A 15,806-nucleotide genomic window follows, 5' to 3' on the forward strand; every position below is an offset into this window, starting at 1 on the left:
CTTTCTTGAAGTCTTCATATCCAAACAAATATTCTTTTTATATTATTCTTCTGGTGCCACTACGTTTAAGGTGCCTGTGGTTTCTTTGAAAATAGATCATTTTACTTGGAGAGTGAACTTTTTCTGTTCTCTTGATTTACTTTAAGCATTACTTCCTCAATTTCATTCCTTTTTTTTGTTTGTTTTGGAGGGCTGTTTTTGCAGTGCTTCGATAGATCGCAATGGAGCTTTTTGTCCATCAGACTAAATGACGTCAGAAAAATCCTGGACGAAAAGCAAAATGAAAGAAAAAAGAAATCTAGATGCTTTTCAGCCACATTTAGTCCAGATTAACCTACACCAAGATTAACCTGAAAATCACCAGGTGAATCCTCACTGGGCGACACAGTTATGAATGATGAGACAAAATGGGAAAATAAAATGAAGAAGTTGCATATTTATTTACTAATGGAGCCTCATTTTACAGGATTTAATATTAGTGAGTGAATGCTGGATGTGAGCACGTCCTCTTCGAGTCCCCTGATCATGATCATGCAGAGGTATAAATCAAACCGGGTCCCACACCAGGATCAGCTGGTGTGTGAACGAACGAGCCAAATAATCCGCAGACGCGTGTGAGACGCTGTCAGGTGAACACACACAGTATCCAGGTGCTCTACACACACACAGGTGTTATTATTGCCTAGGAGTTTTTATTTTCTACAGGAATTTACAGCAAAAAAAGACTAACACTGTCGTTGCTAATATTCAAAAAGGTCCTGAAAATCAATTCTAGCACACTTTTTGACAGGTATTAAAAACACACACACGCACACACTTCCCGTCTCAGCCCGCCCCGCCTCTCTCTACAGTTTCCAGGGCAACTAAACATCACATCAATAAAAAATAAAAAATGAAACGCATTTGGCGCTTTTTGCATTGGCACAGAACAAAAGCAGGCAGCAGGCGAGGGTCAGAGAGTTTTAAGAACTGCTTTTAGAGTTTCGAGCTGCGCGGAGAACCAGGAAAGTTTCCTCAAAGAAAGCTGGAAAAGTTCTGCTGTTCGTGGGCTCGTCCATCCGCCTGCACCTGCACAGATGTTTGCAACTGCATTTAAAAAAACTGAGCACGTTTCAGTTTCTGCTCAGCATCTCTTGGTTTCAGCCTCACAGACCTTCACGCTGCAGCGTCTGCTAACTTTTGGTCCCAGGTTGTAACAGAGGAAGGATTCAGGCGCTTACATGCCCACACGCTGCTCAGAGGTTACTGATTGCTGTAATTGCTGGATTATGAACAGATTCCTTCCTTTTCTGTGTCAACTTGCTTGCAGAGTTTCCTCTTTGTGCCTCCAGCATTTGCACGGCTGAGGAATATTAACACAGAGGAAACACAGTACTAAAGATTTTATCTGCCGAGGCCTCATTTTAGATTCGGTTGATCTTGTGAGAATAGTTTTAAGACGCACTTAAAAACCTATATTTATAACAACAAAACCACATTTCAAAAATACTCCAGTTAATTTATTTAGAAGTACTGAAGTCATCATATCATATCTGTGTTTTCAATGTAAAATCTGAATCTATAAGTAACGACAGCTGTCTGATAAATGGAGTGGAGTAAAAGTATAAAAAGCACTCAAGTTAAGTACAAGTACCTCAGATTTGTACTGAAGTACAGTGCTTGAGTCAGTCAGTCCCTCATATGAGCGCTAAAAACAGTAGATCCTACAATTCCCATAATGCAACTCAATGGTGTCTTTTGTTAGATGTTTCTTGCCTGGTAAATAAAACCCTTTGCTATGATTTTCTAACAGTGAATGTATTGTTGTTTGCTTGCATTCGTTATGAGCTTTGTATGTTTCCTTCCTCGCAGGTTTCTACAGTTTCTGTTTCCGCAGCTCAGTGTCTATTATTAATATTAACACTACGATTTGACACAATCAGATCAGCAGTGGGGTGACAAATCTGGTTCTCCGCGCAGATTAAAACAACAACGACAAAAAAGATTTGCAAGCATCGTGTGACCCATGTTTGTTCCCAGTGGTTTCATCCCAGCTTCCCTCTGTCATCCGGGATCTAACATCTGCAGCAGCTGCAGGAAATAAAGATTAAAATTCATTTTTTTAAACCTCCCTGGCTCTGAAGAGGAACTGTGCCGGCTGCTGTCCAAAAATGAAGGACCTGGGGGGAACTTTTTCTCATTTTTAGCCTTTAGAGAAATTTCAGAGGACTAAGAACCGTACAAAGGATTCGTTGTGTTCTTTTATACTGTGCAGCTGAAGGAGGCTTCATGTTCATCACCACGAAGCCGAACTCTCCTAAAAAACTGTTAACACTTGGAAAAATATCTACAGTATATTCATCTAGATTAGATGCAAAAAAATCTTTTTTCTGCTCGTGTAAATATATAAGTGGGGTAAAAATGATGCACTTCATGGAAGCAGAGGGGAGGGCTGATTGAGAAGCTGCAGTTCATCCACGAGGAAGAAATAAAAGTGCACTGAAAAAAGCGACCAGATTTACAAGCCATTTAATCTTGAATTCAGTCTTAAAATCATACAAAAGGAGTGAAAAAGGTCAAAAAGGAGCCAAAATTTGACTTGTGTCAGGAATTTCATGTTGAGAATAGGTTTGATTTCCACAGAGTCCCTTCAGCTGTTTGCGAAAGACGTTCAAATACACCAGAATAAATAGAATATGTCACCTTTTTTCCCAATAAAGTGAGGGCTAAAGACAAGATTAACTGACTTGCAGAGGTGAATATTTTGGGAGGAAGGCAGAAGGAAGGAGGGAGGTGAGAGAGAGGTAAGAAAAGAAACAGTGAGGATATACATGGCAGCTGTAATGATTAGTTTATAGGGTGTTATTAAAGCACTACAGACTAGATGTGTCGGCTGCCTGCCACACACTGGGCTTCATTGTCTCTAATATGCAGCAGTGCGCTACGTTAATGTGTAATAAATGATTTACACAAACAAAGTCCACCGCTCCCAGCTATTACATGTGCATAGCAAAAAAAAAAAAAAAAAAAGAAAAAATAAATAAAATAACAAACACACTGAAAAAACCCATAACTGAGCCTTCAAACCAGTTTAACGATAACTCAAACCCTTTTATCGGTGGCTACTGTTTTCTTTCCCTCTAAAAGATAATACAGAAGTAGTTTCGATGCAAGATTTGTTATTATTATTACTTTTTTTTTGTTTGTTTGCGTTTTGTTTTTTAGAAAAAAAATCTGTTTCTTCATGAAGCGCACTTCCTACTTCCTCTTGGTCCGATGGTGGGGTCTGATTGGCCGCTTAGTCATCGTCATCGTCGACCACGGGGTCCGTGTCCCAGCACGTGATGTCAATCTCTGCACACACACATGAACACACACACACACACGTTTGATTCCTGGTATGATAATGTGTTTGACTGTTTCTGTTATTTTGTCTACTCACATTCATAAAAAAGGGGTGGACACAATAATAGACACACCTGCCAGTATAACACAATACAATCCAACAGCACCACAAACTACAGCCTCAATATATGTGAGACATTTTGAGTCAAACTGAACCAAGGCTGAAATTTGAGGCCTTAATTAAATTCTAAATGCAAATAGCGGCTGAGATGAACATAACAGCGATTGCCTGCATGAAAAATTAAAGCCCAGTCACTAAAAAAGACCATAAACCACTGACAGATGTTCACATTGGTAAAAATTAAAATAGAGTTTTCATTCATTTATTATTTCCAATCCACCAATCCAGATGTCATCAACACAACAAGACACTTCTTGCAAATTTTGCACAATAAAAGCCTACCAGGAAAGGGAGCGACTTTGCATATTGAGCTGCTAGAACTTTTAATTTGAAACATTTGTGCGCTGAATTTATCAAGACTGCAGGCAAACATGGAGGAAGTGTTGAGTTTGCATTAACAAGATGAGAAGGAGTGAATAATAAATAAATATGTTCAAAGTAAATAGGCCTGATGTTGAAGTAAACTACGACAGAAGTTACAGCAATTTTCTCCCCAGATAAATTTCTCACCTGGTGGCTTGTTATAAAAGACCGGTGCAGGTTTAGCTGAAGACTCCTCTGATTGGCCAAACTCTTCCTCCTGTGATTGGCTGAAATAGCCCTCGCTCGCCTGTTCAGAGAGAAAACAACTATTAACAGACAAAAAGAGAGAAAGCTGAATCCACAGCAGCTGCATTAACCTGTCTGACCTGAGTCCCTTCTTTCAGCAGCATCTCCCCATTGGTCATCAGCAGCTGTCCATCATCCAGCTCCTGCCTCTCCCCGGATGCATGCTGCAGTGCATGCTGGTAGCTGAGGGTCATCTGGTCCGAGGCCATCACGTCCACCAGACTGGTGGGGTCGTCCTCGGCGCCCGTGCCCGAGCAGAGAGTCCCGTCCATCATCTCATCGAAGCTGAGGAGGGGCTGAGGCTTGCCGCTCGCGGTTGCGCTGCTGGGGGGGACGTCGTCGCCGGGGACGTCACCCATCAGGTCCACCAGATTGGAGGACTGGGTGGGAGGAGGAGCGCCGGAGCTGCTGTCCCACAGGTCGACTAGGCTGTCTGTCCCGGACTCCCACACGGAGAAGTTAGCGTTGCGGGCCTGCGGGGCGACGCTCTGCACAGGCTTGGTGGGTGTCGACTCCTGGACCGGCGGTTTCTGCTCCTGCTTTGGCACCGAATCTGAAGGAGAAAACAGGCAAAATGGTAATTTAATAATAGTTTATGTTTCATCTAAACTCAGTCTGTCACCGTGTTATGTAATGAAATGCAGCTCAAAACATCTACGTTAACCGGGCTAGGTTTGGGTGCCTGTTACCTTTGCCTGAGGACACTGATTTCACTTTCACTCTTACCCCACTCGTCTCTGCATTCCTCGTCGTCGTCTCTGAAGTCCTCTTTAATGGGCGTGGTGACTATTTTAGGAATGGGCGACACGGCGGCCACGTTACGCTCTATGCTCGCTTCATCGTCAACATCGTCGTCCCCTACAGGAACAGAATGGAGCAACAACATCGAAAAGGTACAGAGAAAACGTCTTCACCAAAATCCCCCAGAACAACAGAATAACACTTATTAACCAGATGTGTTGAACTAACACAGAAGCTTGCTGCTTGACTATGAATGATGAATGTATCCTGACTCAAATGATGCTAATAGGAAGCTTCAAATCTGTAAAGCTGTCTGATTTTCTAACCTCCTCGGTCACTTCCTGTGTTACTTCAACATGACAGTGCATGAGATCACAGCCATCACATCACTTCTGCTGTCAGACGACCAACAGACAGACACAGAACAGACCTCTGAACCTCTGCTCGCATCTCAAATACTGTTCAGCAATTCAAAGGTCCTGTGTTGGTGACATCACCCGGCTGTGTCAGACTCCATCACATTAAAGGTTTTATTTTGATGGACATTTAGAGTGTGGTAGGTAAGAAAGTGTAGAAGCTGTTGCAGCTTTATTTTTAGCCACGCTAGCAGCTGGCTTAAGGTATGTCAGTCTGCAAAGTTCACCACTTTGATCCAGAATGACATATTTCAACAAGCATCTGATGGATTACCATGAAATTTGGTTGAGACATTCTTGGTCCCCAGTGGATGAATCCTAGTGACTCTGGTGACCCACTGACTTTTCATCTAGCTAGCTTCTTTGGTTTATGATCAAATACCTGCAGAACGAATGACATTTCCATCAGCCTCAGCTGTAATTTGTGTTTAGTGCTAATTTGTATGCCGACATTTTACTTGAGCATGTTAGCATTTAGCACAAGGTATCACTGTGTTTGTACAGCCTCACAGAGCCGCTAGCGTGGCTGTAAACTCTTGGCTTTGTCTCTTTATCTTATCTGGTTTGACTGACATTTGTTTGGATATCACTAGACAATGCCTGGAAGCAAACATCACATGCCAAACATGTGAGACTTTGCAACCCTGTCTCTGAATTGCAGTGCAGGACGCTGAATTGTCATGTGACACCATAGCACACATGGTGAATAGTAGAGTGGTTTAGTCCAACAAGGATCCCATGCAAGTTGTCACCAAAACTAGGACACAATCACTATAATCCAGCCACTCATTGAACAATCATCAGATATTGCATGAACATTCATCACTAAGCCATCAATGCGATCACATTGTGGGTGAGTCACAGTCACAATGCCAACACCACATCCAGGAATACTAGTCATTATGACAAACATCAACACAGCGTCGGTCACGATCAAGAGAATCACTTCCACCACGAAAACGTCACTGTTTCTCAGATGCTGGATGATTTCATGCTTGTTAACGCCAGACGTCCTGTTCTGAGACTTCCCACAGGACACGAACACAATAAAGCACAGATGAAGAACGACAGAGTCGCGCTGACTGGAAACAAACGGCTGACTGAGATGTTGAAATGACAAATCACATCCAGCTCAGTGGGGTCTTGCATGGGTGGGTTCTCCAATTCACCTGGGGGTCAAAAACTGACGATGGAAATCAGTTTAGAAAATTGTCAATACGCTTTTATATTAAAGAACAGATTGAATTTAGAAAGGACTGTCTTTGTTGTCAGCTGTCACTCAAGAAAGGGATGAACTGGTTCTTTGCCCACCCAGCATAATATCTGCTATTACTGCAGCTGCAGACATGCAATAACACACACTGCAGACCATGAAGGTGGTCTGAATGCCCACTAACTACATTCTTGATGACCATTTTCCAAGTCTTGATTCTCACAAAACAACATATTAATAATTAAAATTAACAACATAGTTTTGAGATTTCTGCCTCCCACCTCTGTTACAGTGGAGATAAATGGATTTTTGTTTGAGGTGCTCCCAGCATTGACTGATCTTACACGAAACTGACCCAGTCCACAGCAAAGGGATCCGTCATTTCTAAAGGTTGTGAAAAATCCATAATTCACCTCCATAGCATTAGTGTGCAGGCAGAAAGATATCTCAAAACCTTGACAGATAAACCAAAGCTATCTATTTGTGAACTCACCATTCAAGTGAATAAGCATTTAATTGTTTAGTTGCCTAGATGTTTTGCTAAAGTTCATAGTTGTCGTTGGTTCTGCAGTTGTGAGAACTGTTTGGAAAAACCCGTCTTGGTTGAAGCACTTGGCTGCAAAACTTTGTACAACTTCCTTGTTTTTTTAACTGTCTGTCAGGTGATTTGTAAAGTCTTGGACATCAAAGGTTTCTTAAAAGAATGAAAGTCTATCTAAAAAACATGATGTGCTCTAGAAGTTGGTCTGCAGTGATGTCAGGTGTTTGATACTTGTTTTTAATGGGTTCAAACCATAGACTGTATAAGTGGACATAGCCATTGCGATGCCACCCAGTGGTTTGTGGACTAGCGTTTTGAGGCCTCGAGTCTGGCATTTTGGCCATCACCATCTTGGTTTTTTGGAGCCAGAAGGGACCATATTTGGACAAGAAGGTCAAGCTGGAGAGGACTGCTTCAACTTTACATTGATGCAAATTAACATTATCTTTTATCGCAGAAGGCTTGAAAGTACAGTTTGAGATCATAAACTCAACAGGCATCCACTGGAGTCACCCCCTGCTGGCCATTAGAAATAATGCAGGTTTAGGGCACTTCTGCATTGGCGTCACTTTTCAGATCTGGAAGCTCTGTCCACTTATTATACAGTCTATGTGTAAAACATTTAAAATCACTGTTATGGTCTTTAAACAGAATGACAACTAGATCAACTCCACTGAGGTCAAAGAGCAAAGATCCACATTCAGTCAAAGCCCGACAGACAGCGGTGGCGGCCGGCGGGCGGCTCGACAACGTCACAAACACACATTCACACACAGACACTCACAGGTTGGTCAGTCGGTCAGGATTAAAGCAGCAGCAGGAGTGTGTATTTGAGTGTTTGTGTGCAGGGAGGTGATGCCGTCCAAGATCAGACGCGAGAGGTCGAGGATGAGAAGAAGAAGGAGGTGAAAGAAAACCAGTGAGATTCTGCAGTTAAAGTAACAGCCTCTTTATCCCTGAGAGAAGTTAGCTTGATGCTAATTCAAACCATAAAACATCAGGAAAAAACACAAAGATTCACAAAAATAATGTCACATCAGCAGCTGACTGGACGACATCTAAAGGATGGAGACCAAGGGGACGACAGACTCAACATCTATCACACAAACCGACAAACAGCTTTATGGTTTACAACCATAAAAGGTTATTCTTTTGTCTATTCAGCAGTTAGCGAAATGTTGGTGTTAGCTCATTAGCTTAATGGGAAGGTAGCAAGTGCACAAGCCCAAAAGACGGTGAGCTATGAGACGGGTTTGATATCAACAATCTTGGTAAACAACAACAAAAAGATCTGATGGTGGGACACAGTACAGACAGCTAGCATCGATGCTAAAACTAGTAGCAAGGCCAGCGTTTGTTGTCATTTCTGACTTGATATTTTAGGATTCTTGCTCTTCTTTAGAGTTTGAAGGAGATGAAATTGTTCTTATCGCCAATAGATCCCATGAAAGGACCAAAACCAGCAACACGTTAGTCCGTCTCTCAGTGCTGTCTGACTTCCTGTCTGTGGCTGTCAGCTCTGAGCCCATTGGTTCCTCCTGAAGATGTAAATTATAAAAAACAACTCACAAATCGTGTCTCTTTTTAAGGTTTTGGTATTTTTATGGGATGCTGACGAGAAGAAAAATCTAAAATATCGGACTTTCAGAATTTTAAAATGAGAATCAGGCACTTGTAAAGTAAAGAAGTCGGTGGGAGACGAAAGTTGTCGGGAACGGAGGGCAGGGTCTGGCAGGAGAGGTGATTTTGAGGGATGGTGCGCAGATGTGTGGCTTGTGAAAGTGTGTTTGTGCTAAGAGGAGGGGATTATGAAAATAAAATCTTAAAACTGACATGATGAAAATGCATGTGAGCTAATGTTGGCCTGAGAGGCATCATTTAATTGCTGCTGTACTTAAATAGGTTTTTTTTTTGTTAGTTGAGAAACATTTTATGCTGGAAACAAAATCTAAATGATGAAGTGTGATCTGATCCAAGCTAACAGCTAGCCTCAAATGTCACATGTGCTTCTGTTTGTTAAGTGTTAGCGGCTGAAGTGTGGAGGAAGCCTTGCTGCCTTCTCAGCATGATAATCACCTCTGCTACAGGTGGAAATGCACCTCACACTGATTCCTCATTAATGGAAATGCTGTGTAATTGTAACTCTCTCATCCTCAATTCAAAGTGGAAATTTTTCAGACTCTCTGTGGAGGTTTGTCTGGACTCTAGGATCCTGATGTGATCAGGTTTTAGAGTTTTCTGGTTGTGTTTGTGAGTGTAACTATTACAGTACGTCCTGGTTTTGTAAACTTGGATGAGACCTTATTCTGGTTTTGAGGCCTCATGGAAGAACATTTTTTTACCTTTTTTCTCAGAGGTTTGATCGTACAAATGTTCTAAGTCGATTCATCAAACTCTTCTAACTGTGAGTCTTGCTATGTGTAGGATGATTTTATGAGATACAAGAAGAAGAATAACAAGATTACTTGTGTTTTATGTCAACATGGAGTCTAGAACATGATCAAAACCAGAATAAGACTAAAGAATGGGATGTTAGTGCGTATGTAAATGTTCTTTTTGTCTTAGTTGCTTACATTTTGAATTCACATGCAGCTTCACCCTCCATTACTACATCATGTTACTTCAGCCTCTGTATTTGTGGAGGAGAGATGTTCGACCAAGCTGCTGGTGTCCATCGGTCTTCTTCTTCTGCTGTTTATCGGTTATGTGCTGTACCTACCGGCTGCAGCGGCGGGCTGCGTCCGTGCGTGTGGCGGGGTGCGGAGGGGCGACGCGCCCCGCGGTGGGGGGGTTGGACTGGGGCTGCTGGGACTGTGCTGCTGCCTCAAGAACGGGCTGTCCAAACGGCCTGGCGGTCGGGGGGGCGACACACAGCCACACGCAGCCGAACACGGAGATTCAAACACACAAAGACAAACAAAAGACACGAGGCGACGCAGCAGGACAGAGAGATGTGGACGAGACAGGAAGACAAGACAGACAAAAAGCAAGAAAGGGGGGAGAGTGGAGGGAAGGAAGGAGAGGTCAGAGTCAAGACACAAGAAGTTCAGGCCCAGAGGAGAAAGAAGCAAAGAGGATTGTGGGAAAGGCACAGACTCCGGTGGAAACCCATGAAGAAGAACAAGACACACACGGAGGAGGAGGAAAATGGAGAAATCAGAGATGACAGAGAGCAGAGGATTGGGTGAATAAATAAACGGAGAAGTGAGTGAAATAAGAAGGAGAGAGGATGGTGAACACAAACGAGAGCAGAAGAAACCCGGCGAGGAGCGAAAGAAAGACAGGAAGAAAGAAAAAAAAGAGGAGAGAAGGAAAGAAAAGTGGTTAGTGTGGCTTTAAACACACTGACTGACAGCATGCAGTTAGGCAGAAATGAAATGTTGACGGAGTTCGTTGGTTTTTATCCTCACGCGTCTAATTTGACATTCCTGTTTCTGAATAATGAATCCCCGAAAAAGGAAACATCATTTTCAGACAAATTAAATAAATGTCAAGTGTTTGCATGACATGAATCTCCTGAGTCTGATGAAATTATGGGATAAAATAATGGCCGCCCTGCAAAAAATGGTTAATGGACTTAGAATATTTAAAATCATGTTTAATTTGACAGGGACCTGATAATGATAGATAAATGTGTATTTGCATCTCTACTATAAAGAGCAATGGACTTTAACTGTCTCATGTTCAATTCATGCATTCGTGCAGAGTAGAGATTTGATTTCTGGCACAGCTTCGTCTACGTCAAAGCTGCACAGAGACAAGAAAAAGTCCAATGAGGTCAAAACTTCAGCAAGTATATACAGCTATGTAGCCTGAGAGGCAAAACCCAGGGCACCAAATGGTGTACAGCTCTTTGTACTGCTCGCAAAGCTCATTGAGTAAACAACTGGATTTTGACTGCTGGGCAGTCTGAGGATATTTTAGGGAGAAAATCACCATGACACAGGGACACATAAATGAGGGGGACGTGTTCCAGCAGTCCCGAGTGAAAATTACACCCTCGTCACTGAGATTATGACGAACACTAATGCTGCAGACGAACAACAAAATTAAAATCAAATTCACATTGAAAAGCGAGGCTCAAACAGTCGCCGTCCAACAGCGAGAGAAGCGTCTGTCTGGTGGTTTTACAGCGTGGACTCCTCGAGAAGACGTGGACTCTTTCCTGTCGGTCATTAAATCTTTTTCAAACACCTTTTCACGATCAAGACAAATCTCTGAAAACGAAGCATTTCACATCTGGTTCTAAGGACGCAGCAGCTGAGCAGATGTTGAGCGTGATTAATGTTGTGTTGGTAGGTAATGATTCATGAAGCCTCACCCCCACCCCCACCGACCTCAGCCACCCATCCACCCACCCACTCCCTTCATCCTCCACCCCTGGAGCCTCCATCATCTGTCCATCACACTCAACCAGGACAGGAAACTGAAACTTTCTGCACCTTCAGCTGGACATCGGTGGCCACAGGTGGAGAGTAATGTACATTTAGTCAAGCACTTTCATTTTCAGGTCCTTCAGCTGATCATCTCCACATCTGTCAAAGCCACTTTATGCTTCTACTCTCCTACGATTTAAACACATCAAACCAGTGGATGCTAAACTGTTAAGTCCTGCTCTACTGGACATCGCCTGAAAAATCAGTAATAATAAGGCATGAATGGGTGAACCTGGGATATTCATTTAAAAATACACATGTTTTCTGAGTAGAATATGTTGTTAAACCCCATATTTGATGGCTGCTCAGCTGCCTGTAGCATTAAAATGTTTCCTGTCCTGTTTTCAAAGCTTTAAGACGGCGGATGGAAAGATGAACCCAGCGTTCCTGCTCTGGGTCTTTTTGCTTAGTCGATAGTCCCACAAATATTTTAGCATAAAGCTCTGAATAGATAACAGCCTCAGACTTCACAGCTCGCGCAAAACTGAGTCTTCTCTGCTGTCTGGTCTTTAAAAAGTTTTGGAGTGTTTACCGGTCCTGTGGACGGAGACGGGCGAGGTGTCGACACTGATGGTCATGGCTCTCTCCTTCTGCTTGAAAAACTCTCTGGGGTTTCCTGCCCGCTGAGCGATGATGGCCTTCGCCTCCTGGAAAGACACACGCACACACACACACACACACACACACACACACACACACACACACACACACACACACACACACACACACACACACACACACACACAGATACACAGATACAGTCTGAAGGACAGTTCATTATCTTCACCAGCTGAGTTTAATCCAAATGCATCGCAAGTTTGAATCAAATTTTAGCGAGTTATTAGGAGTTGGTTCATTGCGATAAGCAGTAGGTGGCGCCAGGTCTCCAGTCAGAAAATCATTATATCATTGCAGAAGAAGAGAGTGCAACAAGAAGATCTAATTACAAGCACCAGCCGGACCTCAAACAATAAGAAAAATGGAGAAAATGGTGGAAGATGAAGGTTCTCGGGAATGGAGGGCAGGGTTTGGGGGTGAACTTGGCAGGAGGAGGTGGTTTGGAGGGTTGGTGCACAGATGTTTGGTTTGTGAAAGTGTGTGTGAAGTGGATTGGATTATGAAAATGAAATGCTAAAACTGACATGATGACGGAAACATCAGCAGTTTGGTACCAGCCAGTACCAGCAAATGAACAGAGATCAAACTGATAATGTCTTCTTGAGTAGAAGCAAAAGCTTGAGACTGGAGTAACTTTGCTCTCGTACACACTGAATATCAGCGGACCTCCTGCTTTTATCCTTCAGCTGTCCACACAAAGCCATCATCCATCTGTTGCTGCTTAAACCAGTGCAGCAGCAGGTACGTTCCTGTCTGTAGGGTGAGTCTTTGTTTAGAGCTGATTTGATCATCAGTCCCTCTTTATTTCTAATAATGACCAGACTGATCTAATAAAACAGTTTTGCCTCACAGAGATAAAACTGGATTATTCCAGTTCGTCAAACTTCCCCTCAGCACTCCTGAACTTTCCAAAACTGATCTGTGTCATCCATTCACCAACTCCTAAAACCCCTTTTTATACATATGTTTGTGTGTTGTGATCACCTTCTCTTCAGTTATTTCAACTCGTGTCTATTCCCTTTCATTTCTCTAACCTTTACATGAACGAGAAGTTGTCTTTTCTTTAGTCTTGAAGTCTCTCTTGATGCTGTTTGTCTGAGACTCACCTCGACCTCAGATTCCTTCTTGTCCAAGTTGAGGTCCTCGATGCTCGGCACTGCTGCCTGCAGAGAAGAAGAAAACTTGTTGCTGAACAGGACTTTTAGGATTTCAGTGTAAAGCAGGGAAAAAGATGTCTCAGGTGATCTAACCAGTGTAAGCTGCATTTGGTGGAACAGCCTTTCTGACAACATATTATTAGTTTTAATACCAAAGAGAAATAAGTTTAATACCCGTTTCATGATCGTAGCGGCCCAAGCATGAAAAATGAAAACTATTATTAAATCACATTCTTCCAATACTTCCCAGCAGTGTTTAACAGTGATTTCTAATGTTATAATTAATTAAAATGACCTGAATTAGAGGCAGAAATGAAGGGGTGGATTAGTCATTTGAGAGTGAATCATTCATTGAATTTCATTGAAGTTTTTGCTAAAAATCTCCACGCGTTACGAGACGATGAGCTTCCTGCCGCTGCAGCTGCAGTAGTGACATTTACAGTTTCAGTCTAACTGATGATTAAAAAGCCTCCTGCAGCACAATCCACCCAACCCACCGTTTAGTTTAGTGTGTAACATCTCCCACCCGCATTTTTTAACTCATATTACTGCCAACAGAAGACCAGAAAAATAGACTTTTGTGAATCAAATTAAGATTTTAGAACAGGTTCTAACATTTAATGCCTTTAAGACGAGAGCTGCAGATACCGTGTGAAAAGAATCTTTGATCTCTTATTAACAAGTTTGGTATCTTGCCAATTTAATCTGGTGCGGCAGGTTCAAGTTTCAAACATTTTGGTTTTACAATCTTTATTCTTCGTATTGCAGTTTTCCTTTTTTTCCTTTTGTGGGACAAAAAGATCTGAAATAAAACATTCATTTTTGTCAACTTGTTGATAAAATGTCCTCAGAGCAGCTTAATTTGCTCATGTAAGCTCAAGTAAAACAGTTGCATTTGCAGTTCTTTGGACAAACAGTTCCATGTTTCAGACAAAGGTGTTTAAAGGTGTATGATATCAGTCAGAGACTCAGCTCTCTGCATGGTTGCAGGATCGTGGTTCCTCTGGATGTTATCATGTGGAGAAGCAGCCCCGTCGTTTCTTCCCCCTTCCATCATTAAGAAACTGCCGTGCATGAACTCACCACCAGGACAGAGCGTAAGACGTTCAGCAGATTATCTGAAATATCACAGCTGTGCTACGACGCAGCAGGGAGCTGATTAAAGGATGTTCTAATAGTTTTATGTGCGCTTGTCAAAATAAATCACACACACACACACATACACAGAATAAACTGTCCCTGCCAGACTTTAAACTTCTGTGAGGCACACACACGGCGCATAATCACTCTCTTCAAAAACAAACCCCACTGTCTCGCAAATTGATTTCATTTCTGTGTCGCAGCGTGACTCCGGCACAAAAACTGTAGGCGTGCAAACGACGCCTTCGTGGACATTTGGGAAGGGAAGTGATGGTTTTGATGGGCAGAGGGAGCAGAAAAGACACCTGAACAACACGTCTTCACTTCGTCTGCAATCACTCAAACAGTCCATCGAGGGACGATCTGTAAATAAGCTATGAATGCAGATACGATGAACAGGATGAACACTGATGTCTCAGTCCCTCACCTGACTCTCTTTAGTACCTGTTGTATGTATTGAGATGACAAACAGAAACTTACAATGATGGTCTGGTTCCGCAACCTCTCTCTGGCCTCTTCCTCCTCCAGCAGCTTCTTCCTGCTCTCACACACATAAACACACACATCAGATGACACTTTACACTCCTGAGAGCTGGAAAAATATTTTCCACGCCAAAGTTATCAGGTTTCACGTGATCAGAGAGGGAAAAGGGTGTGACGTGAATGTGTGATGTGTGATGTGTCAAACCCAAACCAGGCTCCCATTTTGAGCTGAAGTAACTGTAAAAGTGTTTTCTTACATTTCTACATGTTTCCCAAAGCCGTGATTAAGAGCTTCTGAACGTCAACAGCTCGCTGCTGTGAAGTAAATGCTCATCTCTAAATCCTATAAGCCGTGTTGTATGTTATAAAGGACATGTTTTCTACTTGGCTTTGTTCATAATGAATTACATATTTATTATCATGATTCATGAAATACATTTCTTAATTTATCAATCTGACGTCGAGTGTTTGTGTATCTGCTCCTCACCTGTGCTCCTCGATCTGCTGCTCCCTCTCGCGGTACCTCCTCTCTCGGTTCTCCTGCTCTTTCCTCTCCAGCTCCATTCGCTCCTCCTCGTAGCGCTGCCGCTCCTCTGCCGCCTTCTTCTTCTCTTCCTCCTTCCTGAGCTCCTCCTCACGCTGGAGGGCGCAGAGAAACGAGACATAAATCAGCGGAAATGAAATAGTTGCTTAAAACAGAAAAGCAGCTAATTCGTGACGTTGGACCCAGAGAATAAACGCCATCTTTGCTTGATAAATGTTTATTCTCGATGAATTATCTGTCTGATGAAGTTTGAAATCTACAGTATCTCTGAAGCTGTGAAGGGCAGATCCAGTGAACACCCTGCAGCTCCACGAAGAACGCTGTCATTTCGCATTTTGTTTGAAAGCGCCGAAGGCAACACAGCTGCGGGATGCAGACGTTTGACTTTGTTCCTCACTTTCAC

General features: G+C 42.7%; 1 protein-coding gene across 3 annotated transcripts in view; it reads right to left on the reverse strand.

The window, feature by feature from the left end:
- Positions 1-421: 421 nt before the first annotated feature.
- The window catches only part of dbn1 (drebrin 1), a 104,678-nt gene continuing 89,293 nt past the window's right edge, over positions 422-15,806 (reverse strand). The window contains exons 7-15 of one of the 3 annotated variants that reach the window (XM_070982514.1): positions 15,347-15,498; positions 14,857-14,914; positions 13,186-13,242; positions 11,994-12,108; positions 9,745-9,873; positions 4,841-4,948; positions 4,195-4,667; positions 4,016-4,115; positions 422-3,333 (exon numbers count right to left, since the gene is read on the reverse strand). In XM_070982514.1, coding sequence (XP_070838615.1) covers positions 3,278-3,333; positions 4,016-4,115; positions 4,195-4,667; positions 4,841-4,948; positions 9,745-9,873; positions 11,994-12,108; positions 13,186-13,242; positions 14,857-14,914; positions 15,347-15,498 — 1,248 coding nt within the window. In that variant the 3' untranslated portion in view covers positions 422-3,277. Of the gene's footprint in view, positions 3,334-4,015; positions 4,116-4,194; positions 4,668-4,840; positions 4,973-9,744; positions 9,874-11,993; positions 12,109-13,185; positions 13,243-14,856; positions 14,915-15,346; positions 15,499-15,806 lie in introns of all 3 variants that reach the window. The other 2 variants (XM_070982516.1, XM_070982515.1) reach the window with 2 other exon arrangements.

Source organism: Chaetodon trifascialis, chromosome 16, assembly GCF_039877785.1.
Source record: "Chaetodon trifascialis isolate fChaTrf1 chromosome 16, fChaTrf1.hap1, whole genome shotgun sequence".
NCBI classification, from domain to species: domain Eukaryota; kingdom Metazoa; phylum Chordata; class Actinopteri; order Chaetodontiformes; family Chaetodontidae; genus Chaetodon; species Chaetodon trifascialis.